General features: G+C 42.2%; 3 protein-coding genes across 4 annotated transcripts in view; 1 reads left to right on the forward strand and 2 right to left on the reverse strand.

Annotated features, from left to right (window-relative positions):
- Positions 1-111: 111 nt before the first annotated feature.
- Positions 112-2316, forward strand: MRPS14 (mitochondrial ribosomal protein S14; the record flags this gene model as incomplete). Its single annotated transcript, XM_079536226.1, has 3 exons — positions 112-156; positions 244-390; positions 2134-2316. The coding sequence occupies 3 exons, from the start codon at positions 112-114 to the stop codon at positions 2314-2316; spliced, it is 375 nt and encodes a 124-aa protein (XP_079392352.1).
- A 1679-nt stretch (positions 2317-3995) lies between these two features.
- CACYBP (calcyclin binding protein) lies at positions 3996-9175 on the reverse strand (the record flags this gene model as incomplete). The annotated part of the gene is made up of 6 exons (XM_079536596.1): positions 9140-9175; positions 8617-8809; positions 7848-7944; positions 7195-7294; positions 6007-6101; positions 3996-4155 (listed from the first exon to the last, which is right to left on the reverse strand). Exons 1-6 carry the CDS (start codon positions 9158-9160, stop codon positions 3996-3998), a joined length of 666 nt encoding a protein of 221 aa, XP_079392722.1. The 5' UTR covers positions 9161-9175.
- A 7958-nt stretch (positions 9176-17133) lies between these two features.
- Positions 17134-23857, reverse strand: part of RABGAP1L (RAB GTPase activating protein 1 like) — a gene marked incomplete at both ends in the record, with an annotated part of 181804 nt that continues 175080 nt past the window's right edge. For both annotated transcript variants that reach the window (XM_079536078.1, XM_079536077.1), the window contains 6 exons: positions 17134-17289; positions 17585-17782; positions 18952-19023; positions 19548-19631; positions 20727-20831; positions 23041-23151. In XM_079536078.1, coding sequence (XP_079392204.1) covers positions 17134-17289; positions 17585-17782; positions 18952-19023; positions 19548-19631; positions 20727-20831; positions 23041-23151 — 726 coding nt within the window. The remainder of the gene's footprint in view (positions 17290-17584; positions 17783-18951; positions 19024-19547; positions 19632-20726; positions 20832-23040; positions 23152-23857) is intronic.

Consider the following 23857-nt stretch of genomic DNA (forward strand, 5'->3'; position numbering starts at 1 on the left):
CTCTGACAGCCCAGGTGAAGGCGGACTCCCAGGCAGGGCGAGGCGCAGCACCGAGCCCCGCCCCGCAGGCAGCTGCTGCGCAGGCGCGGTTCGGCCCCGCGCCCCGACAAGATGGCGGCGTGCGCACTGTGCTGGGCGCTGAGGGTCGCTCGGCAGGTCAGCCTCTCTCCTGCCCTTCTCTTTCCCTGCAGAGAGACGGCCCGGAGCTGCAGCAGCCTATTTTCTGTTGCTGTTTTAAACTAGGTTCTCCCAAGCCAAACGCGGGGCTACTACGTGGACTGGAGGATGCTGCGCGATGTCAAGAGGAGGAAGCTGGCCTACGAGTACGCGGACGAGCGGCTGCGGATCAACGCCATCCGGAAGAACACCATCCTGCCCAAGGAGCTGCAGGTACGGGCAGGGCACGCAGCGCAGCCTGACTGGCTTAAGTCTCCTTTCTCCTCTGAATTGTCAGTTGCATAGCTTGGGAAGGCTGTTTTCCTTTATTGCGTGCTGTCTGTTTACTTGTATAGCTGCCTGAATAAAGATTTTTACATCTTTGTTTAGAAGCTTGGAAGCCCAATCCTGCCAAAGCCACTAGTTTAATTAGAAATTGTTAATTTTAACATGGAAACCTAGAACAGCTTATGTCTAACCTTATTTTCTCCTCTCTTACACTAAAGCCGTATTATCACAATCAGGTCACAATCAGGCTGTGTACAAATTTGGTCCCCGTCCTGCTTATACCCCCAAATCCTGGAAGGCCACATTGAGGTCTCCCCTGGACCTTCTCCAAGCTAGACAAGTCCAACTCCCTCAACATTTCTCCATAGGAGAGGTGCTCCAGCCCTGTAATGATCTTTGTAGCCTTCCTCAGGACCCACTCCAACTGCTCCACATCCCTCCTGTGCTGGGGGCAGACCGGGATGTAGTACTGCAGGTGGGGGCCGTTGCAAGGGCAGAGCAGAAGGGGACAGTCCCTTCCCTGCCCACTGCCACCCCTCTGTTGATGCTGCCCAGGACTGGCCATCTGGGCTGCAAGAGCACACAGCTGTTTCACATCCACCTTTTTGTCCACCAGGAGCCTTAGGCCCTTCTGTGCAGGGCTTCTTTTAAGGATTTTCACACAGAGGGTGATGAGGCACTGGAACAGGTTGCCCAAGGAGGCTGTGCATGCCCCATCCCTGAAGGCATTCAGGGCCAGGCTGGATGTGGCTCTGGGCAGCCTGGTCTGCTGGTTGGTGACCCTGCACATAGCAGGGGGTTGGAACCAGATGATCATTGTGGTCCTTTTCAACTCAAGTCATCCTATGATTTTATGATTTCTTCTCCCAGTCTGTACACGTATCTGGTATTGCCCCAGCACCAGTATAGCACCTTGCACGTGGCCACGTTGATCCTCATTAGGTTCGCATGGACCTACTTCTCAAGCCTGTCCCAAACTTTGGTTGACATCCCTCCTTACTGTTGCATCAACTGCACAACTCATCTTGGTGTCATCCTTCATCCTGACTTCTTTTGAAGATATGGATCCCCTTAGAAGGTAGCCTGACACTAATGCTTTTCAACGCTTGCAATATAATGGGAACTTTCGTAGTCCAGCATCACCTTCCTTTTACGTCCAACCATGTCTTCCTATCACAGGATCCTTTAAGCCTTGCTTTTTTGTTGTTTTCATTATTATTTACCAACTGCTGCTACCTGATGCTTTCTGCTGACTTTTTGCTCTCTTGTACACAGACAGAACTTGAAGCTTCTCGCTAGAGCAGAGACATTTTCACTCATTCTCTTCTGCCTGTAGCTCCTTATGAAGAACGAGCTGTAATATCCATTTTTAATCGGCAACCTGTGAAGGCAGATAAGAAACAGCTTATCTTGAAGGACTAACCCACTCCATATTTACTGGCTTGAGGTTGTATGGTGCATCAGAAGGTTAAATTTTAAGCCTTGATGTAGATCATTTTACATTCACTGTTAGGGTGTCCAGAAAGAAAGGCAGGAGGAAGTTTACCATTAAATATTCAAGCATACTCATGATGTAATAGTAGCTTGTAGTGATATCTGTTCTACAACGGGATTCGGAGGTCTGGAAATAAGACCCCTCAAAATCCTAGGGAACATGGTTAAACTCTAAGCTGTGGTCTTCTGTTTTAGGAAGTGGCTGATAGAGAGATCGCTGCCTTGCCCCGGGACAGCTGCCCTGTGAGGATCCGAAATAGGTGCGTCCTGACGTCCCGCCCTCGGGGGGTGAAGCGGCGTTGGAGGCTTAGCAGGATTGTTTTCCGCCATTTTGCTGACCATGCTCAGATGTCTGGGATACAGAGGGCCATGTGGTAGTTCACTGCATGGATATGTGTTCAGACAGAAAACACAAGACAGGCTCAGTTTGCAAGTTCAGTTAAAACAGACTCCTATGTGTAAATCCAGCCTCAAACTGATGCAGGATGGAAGAAGAGCCACACTGACTCATTTACTGGATTGTGCTCGGGATCAGCTCACTGACAAGCAGCAGCATAACTACACTAAGCCAGTCTGTGTAAGAAGCAGTTTTATTTTGGGGGGGGGGGAAAGGGGGAGGGAAATAAAATCAATCGCATTATTGCAGAACTGAGCTGAGGTCTGTGATGGGTAACATTTAAAATAAAGACATATAGCAAAGGCTCATTTAAGCATTATTTTTTTTTTTTTTTGCCACTATATGGTTAAATTCACCATGGTAATTTAGGTAAAAGCATAAATGAAACTTCACAACAGGGCAAAGTAGTATTCTGCCATGAACAGGAACGAGCATGAACTTAAAAACATAATCTCAAGTTCAGATAATCTTGCTATGCAAACTTAATACAAACATATTAACAAGCGACGAAGAACAGGTAGAGAACCTACTGGAAACAGCAACATGTTAATATTCTTCTCCTACCTATAGTGCAGAACTTGTTCCAGTGCTTTAAAAATAAAGTAGCAATTAAGTCCTAGTCCAGACCATAACAGGGCAGTAATGGCTTGCTTAATTTGGCAGGTAACGTTAAGTAAACCTGTCCCTGGGAGAAACACAAGGAGGAAGCATGAAAGAAATAACAGTAGCCCCAGCAAGCCTGCTGCTAAGTTCATGTTTGCCATGTACTCTTCTTCAAGCAGGGCAATAAAGGGGAAATGGCCACTCTGCCCTCCCTAGCTGTACGTGGCAGGGGCTGCAATAAATAGGCCAAGTTGTACTATCCTCAGGTGGAAGACACACAGGCAGCAAGTTAACAGCAATCCATCGCCCCCAGTTTTGTGAAACTTTGGTGTATAACTTAACACACTACTTACTCTGTTACATTAAAACCTTTCAAAGTTGATAGGAGGTTATGGAGCTTCTCTCTTTTCCTCATACACTGCTAGAGCCAGGGTCAACTTGCTAGCATCAGCAGCTCACTACTCTTCTGTGACTGGTGCCACCTAGAGACACCCCAAGGAGGTCACACTTGGCATAGAAGCTAAAGGGCAGTTTTCAAAAGCCGTGAGCAGTTAAACAGGTAGTACTTACATTTTTTAATACCACAGTATGAACACCATACCACTTCTGCTCAGCTAGCAAGTGCACTGTCTTGAGATAGTGGTTCTGCTTGCCTCAGCATTTTTCCTTTTGTCACAACATACTATCCCACATGTCAAAAAAGCGTACCCCACAGTGACATTAGTCCCAGTAACCAGATGGGACAGAGACCTTGACCCACCCCGATTTAGGATTCCTTTTTTCTTCTACATTCCCTTCTCAGTTTCACAAAAGCCTCCACTTATCTGAGGTGCTTTTTTAGGGTGGGTAAGGATTTACCTACGCTCCACTCCTCAGGAAATGGTGAATCACTTGACTGAAGGAAATGCTTTATAAGCTATTTTATTTAAATATTTTCTCCAACCTGAAATGGAAAATGAGTGTCTTTGCTTGGAAGAAGATTGTGTAAACAATGATCTTTGCAGCACAGCGAGTTCTCACATGGAAGATCTGTATTAAGGCAGCCCTTAGAGTACTTTCAAATATCCATTGGTATGTCCCCTTTGGATTGCTTTTCTCTGCTTTCAACCCAGGCCTTGTTGATGGTGCGCTTCATTTCATCATCTCCTTCTGCATACATCTTTTTTAAAAGGTTCATAAGCCCTTCACTAGGATCTGAGGTGTCATAGGCAGCCTTCCTGCAAGACAGATATATATGAGAAGATCAATCCTAGCTAACAATTCTCTGCAAAAATCTGAACACCAGAATTTGTTAGAAACATCATCAGTGAGCATTTTGTTTTGGCCAAGTCTTTACATCATGGAAACCATTAATCACATTTTTGTCACCGTGTCTTCAGGTGCATTTAGACTAAATGTAATTCCACTTAGAAGCTGTACAGTTAAGGATAACAGGAAGCAATTTGCAGTAAATGTGACCCACCACCCAAAATTAATTTTAAAAAGCAGGACTTTAATGTAACAAACCCAGAAAGTGCCAACATCTGTCTGTGAATTAAAAGGAAAAAAAAAAACCAAAAACCAACAGAAGAACGACAACACTGAGCTTTTCAAGTGGCCATATCCGTGACCCAAAAGGCACTTTCTGTTTCCAGCTGTTATGGTGTTCAGAGGTTAACTGCCTCATCATAGCACCTTGCATTTCTAAGCAATTTTCTCACCCTACAAAGCCAGCAACAGTGAAGAAGAATAATACTCCATGTGGGAAGCATCTTGCTATGACATGACCCACATTACCAGACTTCATATTATACCATCTCTGGCTAAACTGCCTCTATATCCCATTTTTCTAAAATCCCACAGGTATTCTTCAGGTAGCTGCAGGCTACCTGCAAAACACGCAGATCAAAATAAATCAGCAGAGGGAGCGAGATCCCCAAGTATGGGGCTAGGCACCAGCCTCCAAGACCTGAACACTGGTAAACTGGGAGGAATATTTCTGGAGTGACTCATTTGTCTTACTGTAAATCCTCAAGCCTTTGAACAAGGCAGCAATGCTAGCCCTGTCAGGCTGTGCAGCAGATGGTATTTCTCTGCACAAGAAACAGATTTAATAAAATGACTACGTTCCTCCAGCAACTGATCAGTAGTCAAGTCACCTTCTCCTAGTCTTTAATGCTGTTGTTTGAGAGGGGAAGGCAGTTTTTGCTCTGTTAGCCAGGACTGATCAGTTCAAGCTAGTCATTTTACAGAGATTAAAAACAAAAAAACCAAAGCAAAATGAATAGTTGTTGTCAGGCCATAAGTGTCTCAAAAGTGAATGCTTCCACACTTCAAAGTGGGCCTGCAAATTCTCTTCTGGATGAGAATGTGTATATTTTAAGACAGCATGAAAGTATTATACTAATTTATACTAGCTATATATTACTACTACACACACAGAAATGCATTTTGTCCCCAGGTGTTTCTGGCTGTAGCTTATCACTTTTTCACATCCAGTGCCCAAGCTGCCTGTAGTACTGGTCCCAAGAATTTGAAGCAAACTGATTTAAAGTTGTCTGAAAATTTTGTACAATGACCAGGTAAGCAAACAAAAAAAAGAAAAAAAAAAAAAAAAACCTTTGCCAAAAGGATGCTGGGTGTTTTGTGTGGGCATTTCAAATGCATGTAAAATAAATATTATTTTTTCTGTATATCTACAGAATATAGCCTAAAAACAAAGTCAACCTCACCAGAGCAGTTCTTGCTAGAAACGCAGCCATCAAGATAAAACTGACTCATTAATTGGTTAATTATCTCTAGCACTCTCACTGAAGGTCTCATCTGTCTTATTTCCAATGATGTGACATTCATAATAAGCAATAAACCAGTAGAAGAGTGGCAATCAGCTCTCAAAGAGCATCTCCTCCGCTGTCAGTCTTACTGGTACCACAAAAATCCCAGCCTAATGGTTCACAAATACCTTGGGGGCTTGTGCCCCAGAACAGCAGTTCTCTTAATCTGACTGTCAGTGCATTACAGCTCTTCTCTTGCCTGTCCTAAAGCAGTTTCAGAAAGAAGATAAGATGGAGGGGCAAGGAGACACTTACTCTTTCTCTTTGCTTTCTTTTTCCACTTGAGTGAGACACTCCCATTTTTCCTCCCGCTTCTTCTTACACATCACAAGGACTGTGTCTGTCTTTATCTGGATGGAGAACAGCAAGATAGGAATTTAGAATACTAATAAAGGATGCTAGACACAACCACAATGATCTTTCACCTCTTTCTATATCCACCAATTCCCAAAACATTTATTTCCTGTTGATTTTTAGGTAATATACAGAAATTCTAGCACGTATTCAGCTTCACAGCACCAAGCGCTGACCTCACTGTAGTGGATTAAATGGCATGACTGATAGAGTACTAGTACAGTACTACAGTACTAACTACTCTATGGTACAGCAGAACATACAGTGCTGTAGAAGCACCAGTCAGTCATTTTAGGATACTAAAAGCACACAAGACTGCCTGGGTGATACCAAGTTTTGGAAGAAGCTCTCCCAACTCATTTCTCCTAGGACAAGAAACTGGTTTAAGGGTATTGCTTCATTTCACAGTATGTTTGCAAGTTATAAGCAAAGCCTGTTTAATTGCTACCCTGATTGTACCCATGGCACACAGAATTCTCCCTGAGAATTAGCTTAGCTCAGTGGCATGACCACTGTTCTTTTTCACACTGTATTAAAAGGAATAAAATAAAATAAAATAAATAAAATCGCTGGAGCACCATTCTTTTTTTTTTTTTCTTTTGGTACACTATTCTAGTTTCAGGACAGTTTCAAACTGAACCATCATTTGGTTCAATGGTGTTACAAACAGCAAAGTAGGAAGAGTATTTCAGTTGCAGTCATCAGCAGTGAAAAGTTGCTCCTGTTTAATCTATCCCTACCAAAGCCAGAGCAAGTTTTGACATTGTTTTGGGCATTATGCCTAATTAAGCTACTCAAGGCTTCAGTCTGCTGACAAGTCTCCAGTCCTTAAAACTGCAAAGGCTCTCACAAGTGTTTCAGAGCAGAAGAATGCAAACTAATGCTTAGTGGAATTTTCTGCTTAATTATTGCTGAAATCCCAATTGGAGGCAGTTTAGAAAAAGCATACGATACCTAGCTATGATCTTTTCAAAAAAAGCCTATGGGCTCTAGAGAATGATTCCACAATTACAACAACTAGAGATTCTTAAGAATGACATTCAGGCAACGACCATGGTATTACCTGTAACACACGGGGTTTGCACTGACCTTTCTGGAGCTGCCTTCCACAGAGATGGGCTTCAAGAGGTTGTTGAACGTCATGGTGTAGTTCTTTCCATTCAGATTCTTCACTAGCAGATCAAATGACCTGAAGCCAGAAGTTGTGGAGAAGGCAAACATAAATACATACTCCAGTCTGTACAAGACTGTTCCACACTGCCACTGCAAACTGTCCTAGATCCCTTTAGCAGGTGCATTACTTGGGAGAGCATGTCAACTGGCCCAACTTTCCTCCTACCCTTTCAGTTGGATTTAATACTGCCACATAAAAAAAAATATATATAGATTACACATCAAATCAAGATCTTTACAGGGTTCTTTCTCACTGACCTCCTGCAACTAAGGCAATTTTATTTAATCAACATTTCAGTTACATCACCATTAAAAACAGGGCTGGTGCCACATACCCTGTCAAGCGATATGAGGTGTAACGAGCATTTGTAAAATTTTTTTTAAAATGCCCTCTGAAGAGGGCTATGCTTAAGGGTATGTACTAAATAAACTGAAGCAGGGGGACAGGAAAAGGCCTAGTTGACCTAGAACAGTACTCAACACTACACAGCCCTGCTTTTCAAACAATATTTCAACAGTTCCTCATCCATGCTTCTCCCTCATGGAATAGTGCAACAAGATGAACTCACCTCTCTGTGAAATTCACCTGGACGTTCTCAGCTGGAAGCTTCTGGACTCCATTTAAAGAGACATAAATCTTAATAAACTTGTCTGACTGATCCCAACCTGCAAGAGAATAAGAAATTAAGATCTAGCTTTCCTCCATACACTTAATGCATTCTATTCTATGATTGCATGATTCCAATATTCTCATGAAGTCCATGGTAATGATCACAACCTGTGCCTTACTGAAACAACCTTCAGAGGGATAAGGGAAATTTGCGAGTAAAAGAAGGTCCTCACACATTCCTGAACTCCTCTAAATTTGGAGAAAAGCCATGCATCAGCTCAGTTAAAATGACAGAACTCTGTCTGTGCAGGAATTGGAGATGTCTGTTTTTGCTGCAGTTTCCTTGGCCCACTTTCTCCCAACACGCCAGACAAGCATCTTGAGCAACTCCTTCTCCTTTTACCTACGTGACAAGCAGAGAAGCCAAAGCTCACTCTTTCAGTCTTGCTGAGTGTTACACAATGGAAAAAACACTCGCTGGTACAGCAGGGACTGTTAATACTTTCTACCAGTATAGGACAGCACTCACACCAACACATGAGCACATACTGTGCTCAGGGCCACACAGCAAGCACACAGAACCTTTATAAGTGGGGTCTCCAGTACAAAACAAACATTCAGGACGGCTTCTTACAGCACTATGTGAAGACTGTAAGTCACTGACACCACTCAGGCTTCTCTTCAGGCAGAAGCCTGAGCTGTAAGGGCTTTTTGAGAAGCAAACCTACCGTAATTGTTGATTTTCACTGTGTACCCTCCCAGTGATGACTTTTCTTCCTCTATCACATCTTTTGGCTTTGGCAGAGGCTGACTCTTGATTTCTAGCTCTAGCTTGTGCTTTTCCATCATCAGGACATCACGCAGCCGCTTCCTCGTGGCCTTCACAAGCAGCTCTTTAACCTCCTCCAAATCCTTCTGCAGCTGTTTAACAACAAAAGATCGCACACGCCAATCAGACGAACCTGCTCAAGGTTCACTGCCGAGCTCTCCCCCGCTCACCAGATACCTCAGATTCACGCAATCAATGTCACTCGGCATGCTGCTAAGCACGAGGCTATGAACACCTTCCCTCCCCTACTACACGTACATCAACGTTTAAGCTCTCATCAACCGGAACACAGCGGAAAGCCGTAAATGCTTTACAACCGAAACAGCTTCTCCGCGCTCAGAGGCCAACAGACCCTTGCGTGAGCAGCGTCCTTCCCGCCAGTTCCCAGTCAAGAGCATGGGGAAGGAAGGGAAGCCGCTCACCTCCTCGCGCGCAGCAGCCATGTCGTGTGTGGCACAACGCCGAGCCGCACCTCCACAGCAAAGCCGCCAACTCCACGGCCCCTCTGGAACCTTCCGACCTCCCGCCCCGCCCCCGTGCAGCGGAAGTGACGTACGTCTCCTCCTCCCCGGGGCGCACGCTGCCCCCTTCCCCACTTCCGCTCTCTCAGCGGAAGGGGAGGGCCAAACCGCGGCGTTGCCATGACGACGAGCAGCTTGATTGACAGCGCCCTAGAACCCGAGGAAGCGGGGCTGTTACCTCAGTGGGTTCGGCCTGCCTCGCGCGCTGCGCGTAGCTTCAGTGTCGTATGTAGTGAACTTCAGTCTGTGGTATTTGTAACGACCGAGCTCAGCGTGCACATTGTTCCACCTGGGGGCTTGGTTTTATTCCGTTCTTCTTCAGCTTTGCAGTTGAAATATGCAACAAATTGCCCAACTTGAAAAATATAAAACTATGAACAGTTGAAACAAGTAATATTTAGAAGGATTGCTCTTGAAGATTGGCAAGTGAAGTGCTCTATTCTGTTGCAACTTGTTTTTCTTTTGAAGTGAGGGTTAGAATACCTTCCTAGCAGGGGTTTGCCCTCCCAAGGGGGGTTTGGACAGTGTTATGGCAGAGTCGTGCTGCTGCAGTATCTTGTCTCATTTGTTAGCAATAGCTTGTCAACCTGTTACTGGTTCCCTTTGGAAGTAGATCCTCCAGTAATGCTTGGTTTCAGTGGTTGGGCTGGATGATCTTAGAGGTCCTTTCCAACCTTAATGATTTTTCTGAAGCGTCTATCTGCTCCTCGTCTTGCAGCTTCTCAGCTGCAGATTTCATCTGACAGGATGCATTGTGGTCAGCTGGAAAGAACTTCTGTGGCGCGGTTAGTTAATGGGCTAAGCCCAGTTTCTTATTCTGAAGTTGTTTCCTTGTGATCGTTCTGCTGAGCGGCCGCTGAGAAGAGAAAAAATCAGTGCAATTTCCATGACTACTGATTAGAGTCTCTCCTCTGTCTGTGGTGGGATTTCATTAGGAAGTGTTCACAGCTTTAGGATTTAAATTGGTATTCCTTTGCAATTTGATTTCTGGATACAGGGGAAAACACTTAAATACATAAGTGCTCCTGTAATTTGCTTGTTTTCTAGCAGTTTTTAACTCTTCTACTATGAAAACAAGTTCTGCATGGCTCTTCTGGGGTAAAGCTGCAGTGCCACCTGAATGCTGTGTCCTACCTTGGCTATAAACAGGAGAGAATGACAAAAGTTTTCTTCTGTGCATCCTCATGAGGAGCCAAGTGGCTTCTCCCAGGGGACAAGAATGGGAGCTGTTTGTGCAGCAGGAAGGGAAGAAGGAGCTTGGTAGGACAGGTAGGAGTGCTGAAACTCAGCTGTAGGATCCTCATCTGGTCTTTGTGGTGAACACGGGGCTGTGCAGTGTGTTCCTAGCAGCTCAAAGGATGGGGTAAAGTCAATTGAGAGGATCTGACCTCTCTGTGGAGCACGAGGTAGCCATTCCCTCCTTCCATAGACACTGATACAAACTGATGACAAGCAACTTCTGGGTAGTGATATGGAGGTGAATCAGTACAAAATGTTACCTCTGGTAAATTAACCAGAGACAAGTTTTTAATCTTCAGCTTTTCTATCTCTGTTCCTTTATAACTCCCCATGGAGCTTATCTAGTTATGCAGAGAGCTGTGGCTGTTCATCTCAGTTAATAAAAAAAAAATATATATATCCTGTAACAACTGCAGGAAAAACTGGTTTCATGAAGCATTTGAATACTTCTGGTTGCTATCTGCCACAACTGTTCTGCCCTGATCTTGCTCAGCCATGCTTCTCTGTTGCTATTTCTTGCTGGGTCCTCTTGGTCCCGCTTTTCTTCCTTAGGGCTGCTGCCTGTTTCTCTTGCATACTTCAGGGAAGCATGAAGTCCCAGCCACTCCTGCTTCCCCACTGTCGTATATGAACAACCTTTAGGATAAATATATTTACCAGTCTGTTTTCTGTGCTAGAAATCTCAGAACAGCACCTGGAGTGTCCAGCACAGTGCTTGTCAGTCAGATCCCTGCGGTACAGGTTACTCTTGTGAGCAGGTACATAATACCATCAGTTTGGAATAAGCTGTGCAACGTGCACATTTTGGACAGCTGTCTGCTGAGCATCAGTGTCCTGGTACAACCATGTGTGCTTCAAAATGACCAACTGGAGTGAACTGTATCAGAAAACCCAATGTGGCCGTTTATTCCTGCAGACTGTTTCTTAAGTGGCTTCTCAAAATAAGCATCTTATTCTCATTTTGTTTGCATTTCCATTTATTTTACAAGGCATCGTTCACACAATGATAACAAGGTACTGATCCAAACAATTCTGTAACAATTAGAAAAGTAAACATTTGTTGTGACCATGTACATTAAATTGCACTTTGAATAACAAGCGTTACACTTATATTTCTGTATCATACTTTATATAATACATGGATTTGTTACACAAGAACGGCAGTATGGAACTGTTCTCAAAAGTCTCACAGCGCTGTGATGCTCTTTCTTCCTAATAACTCTTTCTAGTGACTATATTTTATGAACAAGGGACGCACTCAGATATCAAATGCAGCTAAAAACTTGGAAAATCTCATTGGTAATCAGCACTTTGAGGGTGCTCTCTACATTCAATGCGCTGATGTGATTGCAGACACAGAGTGCTCTGGATCAGAATTATGCTTGATTCGATCCTTTTCTGCATTGCTAACCTTTTCCCTGTGTGAACATACCAGAGAATCCTCTTACACAGAAAAGCATCAGTTCCCAAAGCTCAGGAGAGCTCATAGTACAGCTTTAGAAGGTGGTATTGGTACCAGCGTGTCCCCGGGAATTACTGGAATGGGGGACTTGGGACCTGGAGAAAAAGCTGAGAACATACGCTTTTGTTTGCATTGACAGTAGCATCCATGTATTATATAAAATACAAAAATAAGAGAAACTGGAAGGAAATCAGTACAGCCCAGGATTCTGGTGGTATCAAATCACAAATGAAATCTATGATACTCGATCCTTTTGCTGTATTTATCTCCTTGGGATTCAGTTTCCTATATATTATTCTATATATAAGATATAGTTTTCCCAAGATACATATATATTCCTTTACAGGTTAAATAAAAGCAAGTCCCACTGAATAAGAAAATAAGAGGAAGTAACATTCTAATTCTCTACCCATATCTTTTTTTTTTTTTTTCTTTTTTCTTTTTTTTTTTTTCCAGGTAAAAATAGCATGAAATACATTCAGTAGCAAAGCAGTTGGAATCCAGGAGAAGTGGAGAGCCCTGTATTCCTGGAGGATTAACCTGTACATCTTAAGTCATGATCCTGAAACAACTTGTGTAGACTTCTGAGTTGAGAAAGATAGGATCTTGATCAATGCTGATAATTAGTCATGAGTTCCAAATTCTTTGTATTTCCCTAAATCCACCTATGGATTAGCCCAGTTTTAAAGGCTGCAGTGATGTCTACTACATAATCCATTCTGAAATGTCCAAAAATCAGTGCTTCACTGTGTCTCCCCTTAGTGTTGTTACTTGGAAGGAGGTAAGGGACAGCTCCCAGTAGGACGGTAGGGTAACAGATGGAAATAAATAGAACCTTAGTTCAATCCTTTGCATTTGAAAGAACAACGTGATGCCTGGTGCTGTGTGTACCCACGGTGCTGGGTACACTTGGCATTGCATATCTCGTGCAGCCAGTGTTTGAGCAACAGCCCTTTCTGCAGGGTTTAGCTGTAACAGAGGCATGCTGGTCAACCAGAATGACATACAGTAAGGTTTTCTCTGTAGCAGCTGGAAAAAAACCCAGCATTGTAAGACAAGAGAGTTTCTGGTTTCAATGCCAAAGGTATTTAGGCTTACTAGATCATGTAGAAGTATGCCAATTATCCCTGAGTCTAACAGTAAATCAACATAAGAGGTATAATTCTCCCACGCATACAAGCAGTTCCGTGGATTTCACTGCAACTACTTAAAACAAAGATGGGAACAGTCCTGTTTCTCGTGAAGAAAGCATCAATTTCTCATGCAGCTTTTAAGTTTTAATGCCAGTAATTAAGATTTTCATTTAACTCCAAGTGCCCTGTTCAATCGGTGAGCGATACTGTGACTCTGAAGTCAATGGGATACTTCATGCTTTGTCAAAGGGCTGAATTATTCCTGCTCTTGATGTTGGAGCTCCCTCTCCTGTTGTAAATGGCTGTCTTTATTCTGTGTTGTTTTTCACACAATGGCACAGATTTAAGCGTCTATTTTAGGGAGGAAAAAAAAAACAAACCTCAGCAAACAAGTTCTTTAAGGTGCCTAACAAGAAAAAAAATCGTTTATCTGACTTGTAACTTGGCTGTGGCAACCTATAGAATGTAGTAATTAATGGGCGAGGCAAGAACGTGTTTGTCAGCTGTCAATACTGATTACATGGCTGACCAGCTTTCCCGTAGTGATTTCACTGAACATTAAAGCCTATGGGCTCCAGGGATTTTGCAGTTCCTTGGATTAAAGCCACCCACCGTATCTTTGTTTTTATGTCTCTCTAGGTAAATTTAGGATTTGTTAAAGTACGTGCTGTTGCTTTTCAGTACTGAGCCACAAAGATGAGACTAGTTCACAGATGTACCATGTAAGTACCTTGCTTAATTGACCCTGTAAAGTGTTACAGTCAAAGTAAACACTTCTTTTTAAAGTGGAAAAAAGATAAGCAGCTTTGTTTGTTTTTCCATACTGGACATCTCAGGAGCAATTTGAATCCAACAAGATGAAACGGTTATACTAAAAACATTCTTTGGAAGCTTATCCCTAATGAAAGTAAAGGCTTCATTCCAGAGTAGTGCAGTCTCAGTAAAATTAAAACTAGATTTAGTTCCATAAAGCTGTATTGAAAGTAATTTTAATTTTTTAAATGGACACATAGTTTGATACTGAATCAGGAAAAAAAAACAACTAATCACTCCAGTCTTATGAGCTACTTTCCAGTGCCACACGAAAGTAAGATTGGTATTTCCTGCTGAAAATCTCAAGGTTGAGCCAGCTACCCCTGACAGACCAGTTGCCCTGGAATATGAGCGTGTCTGTAATCCACTGCTGAAAGGACTAATTAAAAGCCAGACTTTCTTTTTCCTCACAAGAAAGTATCTCAGTAACACGTACAGTCAGCAGTCTGAGTTTTAGCTTTCCTGATTTAATCCCGCAGTTTTGCTACTTTCTTTGTTTCTGAATATAACAATGCTTATTTCTCAAGATTCCACAGAGCTGTTTTTGCTTATTTGCTTTGCAGTAATTGTGAGAAAACAGTCTCCACGTATAAATATCACTCTTCCAAATGCCACTGCTACAAACACTAAGTGGGATGTACAGATGGAAGATGAAAGTCATTTACTACCTTTGTATCATTACCAAAAGTGGATAGTTCAGCCGTTCATTGCCTTCTGAAACTTCTTTTGAGAGGTACAAGGTAAGCCAGTTTCTATCTGACAGAGCTATGAAATCATCCTGGCTAGCAGGTAGCAAACGTGATTTTGTCACAGGAACTCAACTTCTAAAGTCAGAGAGCTGAGAAAGATGATGTTCTGTCAAACCTAGTTTCATGAAACACAGAAGCTTACTTAATTCCCTTTTGATAAACTGTGAGAGCACCACTCCCATTTCCCCCTCATCCACTCACTCTCACTGGACCCGCTGACATGACTTCATGTACTGACTTGTCAAAGGACTAAAGGGCAGGAAAATATCCACACACACAATATTTTAAGATTCATCTGCAGTAAGTGCCATACCAAGGACAGGGACACGACTGTACAGCAGGGAGTTGGGGGGCAAGGTCTCTGAGCAGCAGTCAGCTGTTACGTGAGCACGGCTGCTCAGGGAATTACAGTCTTAACCGTTTTTTCTTGATTCTGATGGCATTTTTCCAATCAAGGCTTTAAATCAGACTGAAGGTAAATGTAAGATCTATTTAAGAAATGTGGACACTTGTCAAACCATCAGTGTCACTCATCAGCACAGTACTCTCAAACGTGATCAGTGAACGCTCGCCAGGTGTTCTCAAGTGTCACTTCCAATTTTTTACGCCGTTGATACCAAGTGTGGAATGGTACTGATAAGTGAATGAATAATGCTAGGTTAAGATAGTCCACACAATGGAAACATCTATGTAAATATTAGCATGAAAGTGTATTTTTCTCCTGTTTGCAAAAGAGATCCCTTCTGCTTTCTCTCTCTTTATTCCCCCTTCCGCCCCCCAGTCTTAAGGTTTCCAGACGATCACTTGCAGGTACTTTTAAAAACGCTAACATTCTTTAACTCCTAACTCTTAGAAGAGAGAATTCAGTCGCAGGATCTCTGTGTCAGGACTATGATTATAATCTGATCTCTGCTTCAAACAGGTGACTATCCTTCTGAATCATTCCTTTGGCACAGATAAACATTAAATTCGTACTACTCTGTTTGAAGTAATTCACAATTTTGCTTGACAACAAAGCACAGAATGAGTATCATTAAATTTTATTATACAAAACTGACAAGATATGGCATTCCTTCAAATTAATAAAAACAACAACCAAGTCAAAACAAAACTGCTATACCTGGAACAGTGTTGTTAATGGAACAATTACTACACAACCTTTTGTTCAGCAGCAATATTTACCTGCAAGACCATTTTATAGATATGAGAGGTATGATTAAAAAAATATTCCATCAGTTCAAGCAATAGTTTAATTTTCCATGAAATAAGTCTTTCTATGAACACTTTATGTTCAGTCAAAACAAACACTTTTGAGTTTTCTTACCTTAGACAACATATAAAACAACCAGACAGGTTTGGGAATCATCAGAGAAGTCTATCCCACGGGAAAAGTCTAAGTTCTGTATTTCACTTGAAAATGTCTGTCTTTATAAAATAAGTACTATCAACAGCATTTCCTGGCCAAAGATTTACAGCAAAAAAATGATCCTGCTTCTGTGATGTTTTATTCATCAGTGCAGCAAAAAGCCTTTTGGGTTTGTATTTGGTACCTCATTTCTGTGTCAAATTCAGAACTTGCAAATAGACCCAGGGAAAGGTTTCTGTTAATTGTATTCATAAAAGCTCTGCTTCATTGCACAGCATTTACAAAAGGGCCAAACTTTGCAAGGTCTTTCCTCTGCTTCTCTGCTAAACAAATACATTTCCAACAGTTTTCCCTTTCTCCCAGTGGAAGGAATGACTTCTTGGAGTTCTTAGTATAAACATGAAATAAAAAAGGGGAACTAGGTAACTTTGTTAAGTTCCAGTTCAGCTGTAAATCACCTTTAAACAACAGTGCTACTCAGTGCTACGAACAACTGCACGACTTGCATTTCTGAAGAAAAAAACAACCCAAACAAGGACGAAATTCTCGGGGAAGCTCACGAACAATTGTGCCAAGAGAGCACAAGGCATCTCTGCCTAAGCTTTACAAAAAGTGCTTCTCTGCAGGACGCAGTCACTGCGATAAACTTCTGAGATGGTCCCAGGGCATAAGTTATCCTAGACTCGCACACACACTGGTACTTGTTACACTGTGCTTTCTGGGAAGAGATGATGCTGCAGCACTTTACATTTGACATTCTCTCTCCTCCTCTTCCAGAAGAAAAAACCTTCTATGCAAGATAAAAATAATTCTGAATCATTAGTCATGTATTAAAGAGCTAGTTTTGAATTATTTATTCATCTAGTCATATAAAATAAAGTGTAAAAGTATGAAGGTATCAGAACGTGGCTTTCAGCAAGGCAGTTTGGGAAGTAGGAATTCAACGTAAAACAATATATTTTTACCCTCTTTGAAAAGGGTCACATCAGAATGAATGAAAAACACTGAAGAATTTCACTTCAAGCCTGCACGCCTGCCTTTTGTCCTTTACCGGAGAAGAGAGACCACTGGAAGACTCCCCCAGGGTTTCAGTTGTGTTGTTCTTTGTGCTCTTGTGTTAGGTCTGGCTGGAACTATGTGCTGCCCTCTTTGGGTGGCAGGGACGGCTGAGGCTGCTGCGGTGGCTGTGTGCCTGTGGCAGTTTTGATAGAGTTCAGGGTTTTGCTAAACCAAGAGTTTTTGGCAGCTTGGATTTCATTCATAAGGGCTCCCCTCTGGTGCTCCAGCTCCTAAGAAAGCAGAATGGTCAGAAGTGATCAAAAAGAATTTAAAAAAAAGAAAAAATAAAAACCTTCAAACTCAGTCTTCTAACTTTCTTTGCAGCCTCCCAGGCACTGGGGAGAAAGGACGGATTAAAACCACCAAAACAGCAGATGATGTTTAGATATACAAATGAGAATCCTTATTTCTGTCTTTTTAAGGACAGACAGAGGATTCTGGGAGTTCACACGCATACAGCAGTATAGATATATGCCTTTTTTTTGGTTTAGGGAGACTGCCACGCAGTCCTTGGATTCCACATACCTGAATTTTGCACTTGGCTTCCACAAGCTGCAGTTTGGTCTGTGCAAGTTCCAGCTCCATCTCTCTCAGCTGCTTCTTCAGTGCATCCTTCTCATCATCTATTTCTAAGCCTTTATTATCCAGGCTTAAAGCAGGCAGCTTCAGTGTCCCCTCCTTACTGAAAATCTCACTGCAGTGTTTGCAGGCCATCACTTTACCCTGGAATAGCCAGAAAGCTACTTTCACACTTCACATTAAAAGAGTTTGGTAAGTTCATGAACAACACCCTGAGTATATGAAACACTATTAAAAAAAAAAAAAAAAGACCTTAGAAACTAGTTAGCATTCTCTGTTTAAGCACAAAGACTTGACTTCTCAGTGAGACTCCAACCTTCTTGCTACCAAAGCTTTGTCATATTTTGCAGTATTTATGTTGGCACAATTCAGAATAAATTACAGACTAGGGACTTTCTTGATCAAATTTGTACAGATTTTGTTATTTGCAAGAAATCCAGCCAGCTTTTCTGTATTTCCAGAAGTAATCAGTTGGCTGCAAGATCTAGTACTGGCCCTCAGTGCATGGTTAGAATCATAGGGGACAGCCTTTCTTACTAACATTTGACACACAGCTGCAAGGTTTTCATGCTGCCTGGTGAGGTGAAATAGACACTGGTGGCTGAGGATGTAGCACAGCTGGTCTGGACTTGCAAACTAACACAGAATATTGAATTGTTTCAGTTTATAAGAACATCAATAGTAGTATATCTTTTGACGAGTAACAGATAGAAATGGTCACTAAAAAGCAACAAATCAGGTTCAGCTTGAGTACTAAGGGAACCACTAGATGTTACCGTTGGCAGAAAATGATTCCACCTACTTAGCAGTGACAAAGCAGAGGGATGGAATTATTACCTGATCAGGAAATACTTAGCATTTGTGTAGATACTAGGAATGGGATTTAGGGAATAGAGAGGAACTGCTAATGAAATTCTGGGGATGGCCCAAGCTGTGCCCTAATAGTAATTCTGATCCTCTCCACTATGCACACCCAAGTAGCAGCAGGTTTTCTCCTCTAGAGAGCCTTCTTTTGTTTACATTTAATGGAAACATCTGAGTAAATACAGCCTTTCTACACTGCTGCCAAAAGCACATTTCTACAAAAAATAAAAATAAAATTTTTTAAAAATCGACATTCCATTCATTTTGAAAGTTCTAATCTGATAAACTTCATTTTTTTACACTGCATGAAAAACATACAGGGCTGTCAGTGCAGCTGGGTGAACGTTACTGTTGTTGCAATAAGCTTCAATTCACATTTTGTTCTGTATCATTGGCATTCAGCAACACTTGCATTCAAACCATTCCGTACAGAGAAGCATTGGTCTCACCTTTACAACTTCCAGTTCATCCTTACTGGCTGTCTGTTGTTTTTCCAGCCTGGTGCTCAGTTGGGAACAAATCTGGAGCAGAGAAAGCACTTTCTTAGATGAAATGGACTTTACAAAAATATGATCTGTGCTTTATAGTAATGATTATTTTAGAGCAAACACTTATTAACTTCTGCCTCACTCAGCTACACGTGTTACCCCTTAACAAATTCACTGCTGGTGATAACTAAGACTTAAAAATAGCAATATTTGATACAGAACCTGAACACAGGGACAAGAATATTTTACAGATTATCTGATTTATAATGTTTACACGGCTCTGTGTCACCACAGCAAAAACATAAATAAAAATCACTAGAAATAGTTTAAAGATAGATTATTTTGGTTTCCCTAAGTCAGCAGACTATTAGGAAATCTAAAAAAAGATGTATCAAAAATTATAAAGCTTTCTGAAAGCCTGAAGTGTAATGTTTTTTTAAAGCTTTTTAATGTTTATATGAAGGATGAGATGTGCAACTCTGACAATTCAGCTCTCAAAAGGGGCTGAAAAAACAATTTACAAATAAATATGAGAAAGTGTCTTTATAGAACGTTACCTGTTTGTAGTCCGCAATAATAGCTGTGGTTTTCTTAATCTCAGATTCTGCCTTCTCCAGTTGCTTCCTGAAGACTTCCTTCAGCTAGGAATTGAAGGAGAGAAGTTACACAGCACACCAAAAGAAGTTCTTGAAATGCATCATCAAATTGTTCTCTCAAAGACGGTCTGTGTTTACAACATTTCTACACCTTTTTCTTACCAATTCCCAGCTCTGGAGAACTGGAAAAGGTCTGACTCACTTATTACACAAATACCTACTATAACCAAGAAGTCTCTTCTGTCATACAGCGTATCACTGTTTAGAGAGTTCTCTCTGTCAAATAGCAGAGCATGGTTCAGAGAAGATAAAAGACAGCCAAGTGGGTGACAAGAGGTATGGGCAGACAGGTTGGTTGGTTGGAATTGGAACAGGGAAAAGAGTCTCTCAGCACTATCACTCACCTCTGTAAATACCTGGTTTAGTCAGTGGTACTGCATCAAAACACAGTTAACTCATTCCTCTACTGTTTACAAGTGCTAAACATGAAGCACCCTTTCAGTAGGAAGAAGGCTTCCATTGCCTTGTATGTAGTAAATACAGATCCTGGCAGCCTCCATTTTAGGCAGAAAGGGAATAATAATTGGTTTGATTGTTACAATTACTGTTGTCGAATGGCAATAACAAAAACCACGGTACTGCTCTCAAAACATTCCAACGTGTGTGCTGCTATTCAGTATGTAAGTTATGTAGGATTAAAACTGCACCTTTTGCTAAAGAGCATGAGGTCTGGTCAGCAGCATTACTTCAACCCTCAACTCCGTCCTGCTGTTGGTTCTAGCTTCAAAAAGGAACATCCACAGCTTTAACTCAGTCAAGTTGCAGCCTCTTACAAGGCAATGATTCTTCCAGCAACCTTTTTAGATAATTAAAAAACATCTGATTGTGCCTCCTTAGTTGTGATTGCTCTCCACCAGTGAAAATTCTTTCTATACTGGGGAGAGGATAAGATACAGAAAAGTGGACATTCAGGAAAACACTCAAAAAAACAAACCGTACACGTTCAGCCTGGCACTTTGAATTTTTGCCACTGCATTTTGAGGACAAAAGTCCCTTCTGTAACTTCAGTTCATTCCTGCTTTTCTGATTAACTTTTTGCGTGCATTCAGCTAAATGGGAAAGATGGGAGGAATGCCTCACCTGAGCAGTTTCCTCTTCCTGCTTCCGTTTCTCTTCCTCAGTCTCCACGAGTTTCTGTTTGGTCAGGAGAAGTTCTTTGTTCAGCACATCTGCTTTGTCTTCAGCCTAGAATGAGAAGCAGTGGTGTAAACCACGTTACCTGTGCCAATGCAAGTGCACTGATGGATGTATCTCACAAGTATCATGGATTCAGGATCTAGAGTTGCCTTTTCCTGACATCAGAGGGTTCACCCAATCTAGTTTGTAAATGAAATTCCCGTTTCAAGTAGCTGCTAAGATATTCCTTTGTGCTTCAAAAACTCTGCAGAATGACCCTTTTGCCAAATGTTATCCATACCCAGGTGACAGGTAAGCACAGATCACACATCCTAATACAAACCTAAGATAAACAGTATATAAAGTACTTTTGGTTGGCAGCAATATTAATCCAAGTGAGGGCAGCTGCTGCATAACTTTGCATACTGCAGAAAAAGTCAGGGGCCTGCTATGTACCTTACCATGTGCCAGAGCTTAGGTAAGTAGCAGAGACAAACTGAATCACCAAATAAGTTTGTTCATCAGTGCAAACAAGTACTTCCTGGAGAAACCTGACACAGTGCGTGTACTGGACAATACACTGGGAATGCTTTGGGATTTGTGAGCACTGTCCTCACTGGTCACCAGATCCATCACCAGGGGAGAAATGTATTTTTCAGTGCCTAGATATATTCTGTTGGCTTCCCCAACTGGCAGATGCACACTGCATCACACCACATGTCCTCAGTAACTACATGGTAGGACAGGCTGTGGACACTGACAAGTAATACTTCGCTGAAAATACAGGAGAGAAAATAGCATCATAAACAACGAATAACAGGAAAGAGCTTGTCTCTGACTTGCACTTCGTTTTTCTACACTGCCAGTGGTATCAGCTTATCTACTGCCACAGTGTGAATTATGAGGGAGGGGGCTGGTGGTGGCTGTGGGTAGCAGGCCCTGGCTGAAGTGATGGATTGAAGTCTCCTGCATTGCTTACTGCGTATATGTGGCTGTATGGGAAAGAGGAAAAATGAGCAGTGAAGGAACAAACAAGTGATAAGGTTGATATCTTAGAACAAAACGACTTGAGAATGACAAAGGTATTTTTGATAAAAGACTTGCTAAAGCCATACTTAGAAGGAATAATTTAAAATCTTTCCTCCTTTTATGTGGTTTTTCCAGGTTCCCCAAGCACCTGCAGTGGTGCACAGTCTCACCTCTCCTTGCAAGTGAGGAACAAAGCTTTTCTTTCAGTGCTGCTGACCTGAGGTGGGGTGGGAAAGCTTCATGGAGTCCCCCTCATCTACAGAAAGGTGCTAAAATGGAGGAGAGCAAAGAACGGAGCGGGCAAAAGTACACGCTCAGCAGCTCTGTCATGATACTGCAGAAAACAGCAGGGGCAGAAGCAGACATAGCTGTTATTCTTAGGGAAGACAGAGCACCGTGATGCATTGTTTTTGGCCTTTACACCACAATGTTCACCACACAATGCAGTATCTGCTTGTACTTACACATCCAAATGGCTCTGATTTTTAGAATCACATGAACGAAGATCAGTAGAGCCTAGCTGTCAGGGGTCTAACTAAGTAGAAATACAACTTGCACTGCTATCATCAATTATGTTTACAATTCTGAGGTTAGACAGAGATAGCCAAATAACTACTGAGAATCAAACTGAGAGTCTCTTGCAGGAAAAGATTTTAAATTACAAGAGGCACTACAGCTTTCACTAAGCATGACGCCAATCAGGAGGGGTGTTACAGCATGGCCCTCTTGTCTTCTCTACCGCAATAATAGTCATTAAGGAATTTATCAGTAGTGCATAAAACAGATCCAGAAAGAGGAGGGTTGCACATGTAGTTCTCTGACATCATCTGTGACTTAAAGAGCTCTGAAAGCTGCCCCTCTATGGTCCAGTCTTCAGAGGAAACAAGCAGTTATCAGTGGATGCCAACGAACACTTCTAATTTTTGTTGCCATGGATCTACAGTTAAAAAAAATAAATCCATGTAAGGTAGGTAACTTCCCTTTAAATCAGTCTTTCAAGGAGCATATGACACCATTCTCAAATACGTGTTCATTCTTTGGTACACCTGCATTCATGTGGAGAGATGGCTCTCTGAGTGTGACTAGAAATAAGGTTGTCAGGAAGACGTGGGTACAGATTATAATGTTTCTAATTTTGTATTGATGCTTTTACTTGAGCCCACAACCTGTTATGGAGCATAACCTGGCTCCTAAAACTGGCACTGATAAGCTGGAGCTTGGACACATCTCCATGACAAATCCCCGTTACCTGGTCCAGGTCATTCCGTAAGGCAATTTTGCTCGTTACAAGCTCATGGGCAAGGTCATCGTTCTCCTGCTCCAGCCTCATGCTAGCTTCTTGGAGCCTGCGGTTTTCCCTCTGCAGAAAGAAAAGAACAACCAGAAGAGGATATTAATTCTTATCAATATTAACGAGTGATAAGTGAATATACTGTGTGTATAAAGCACCGAGAAGGCAGAAGTGCACATTAAGACAGGACTGCTGCTCTGAGAAACAACAGTGAATTAAGCCAGCAGTGCAAATGCAGCAATTCCACTTACATCCCAATGGATATGTTTGAGTCGCGCTAAGTGACACAGTGACTGTAGGGCTTCTCTGTCCAAAGTAAACTCAGTCCTCTCCGTAAAAATGCTTCGTTTCTGCTTGCTCATCATCAAAAGAAATAAGGCAGATAAAATCCCACCAGCAGCAGTAAACAGGGAAATACTCACAATAAAGTTCTCAATCAAAAGAACAAAGCTACCCTCTGCTCCATTTTACAAAACTTTGTCTGCAGGTAGTTCACAAAAGCAGTCCATTTGTAGATGACATTATGCCAACCGCTCATCTTCTGTGGGACCAGTATAGAACCATAACCTGCACCTCCATTTGCATGCTCTCTCTACAACCTGCACCAGTGACAACAAGTATGTTTTAAGGGTTCCTGCTGGGCAAAAGCACCAGATGAAGAGGGGCTGTCACTCCCTAAGCACAAATCCAGAACATCTTCTGCAGCTGATGCATGGCAACACAAAATGTAGAACTGCAGGCCCCGATGCTCCCCTCAGCACAACCAGACCTGTTC

Source organism: Tetrao urogallus, assembly GCF_951394365.1.
Source record: "Tetrao urogallus genome assembly, chromosome: 5".
In the NCBI taxonomy this organism is placed as follows: domain Eukaryota; kingdom Metazoa; phylum Chordata; class Aves; order Galliformes; family Phasianidae; genus Tetrao; species Tetrao urogallus.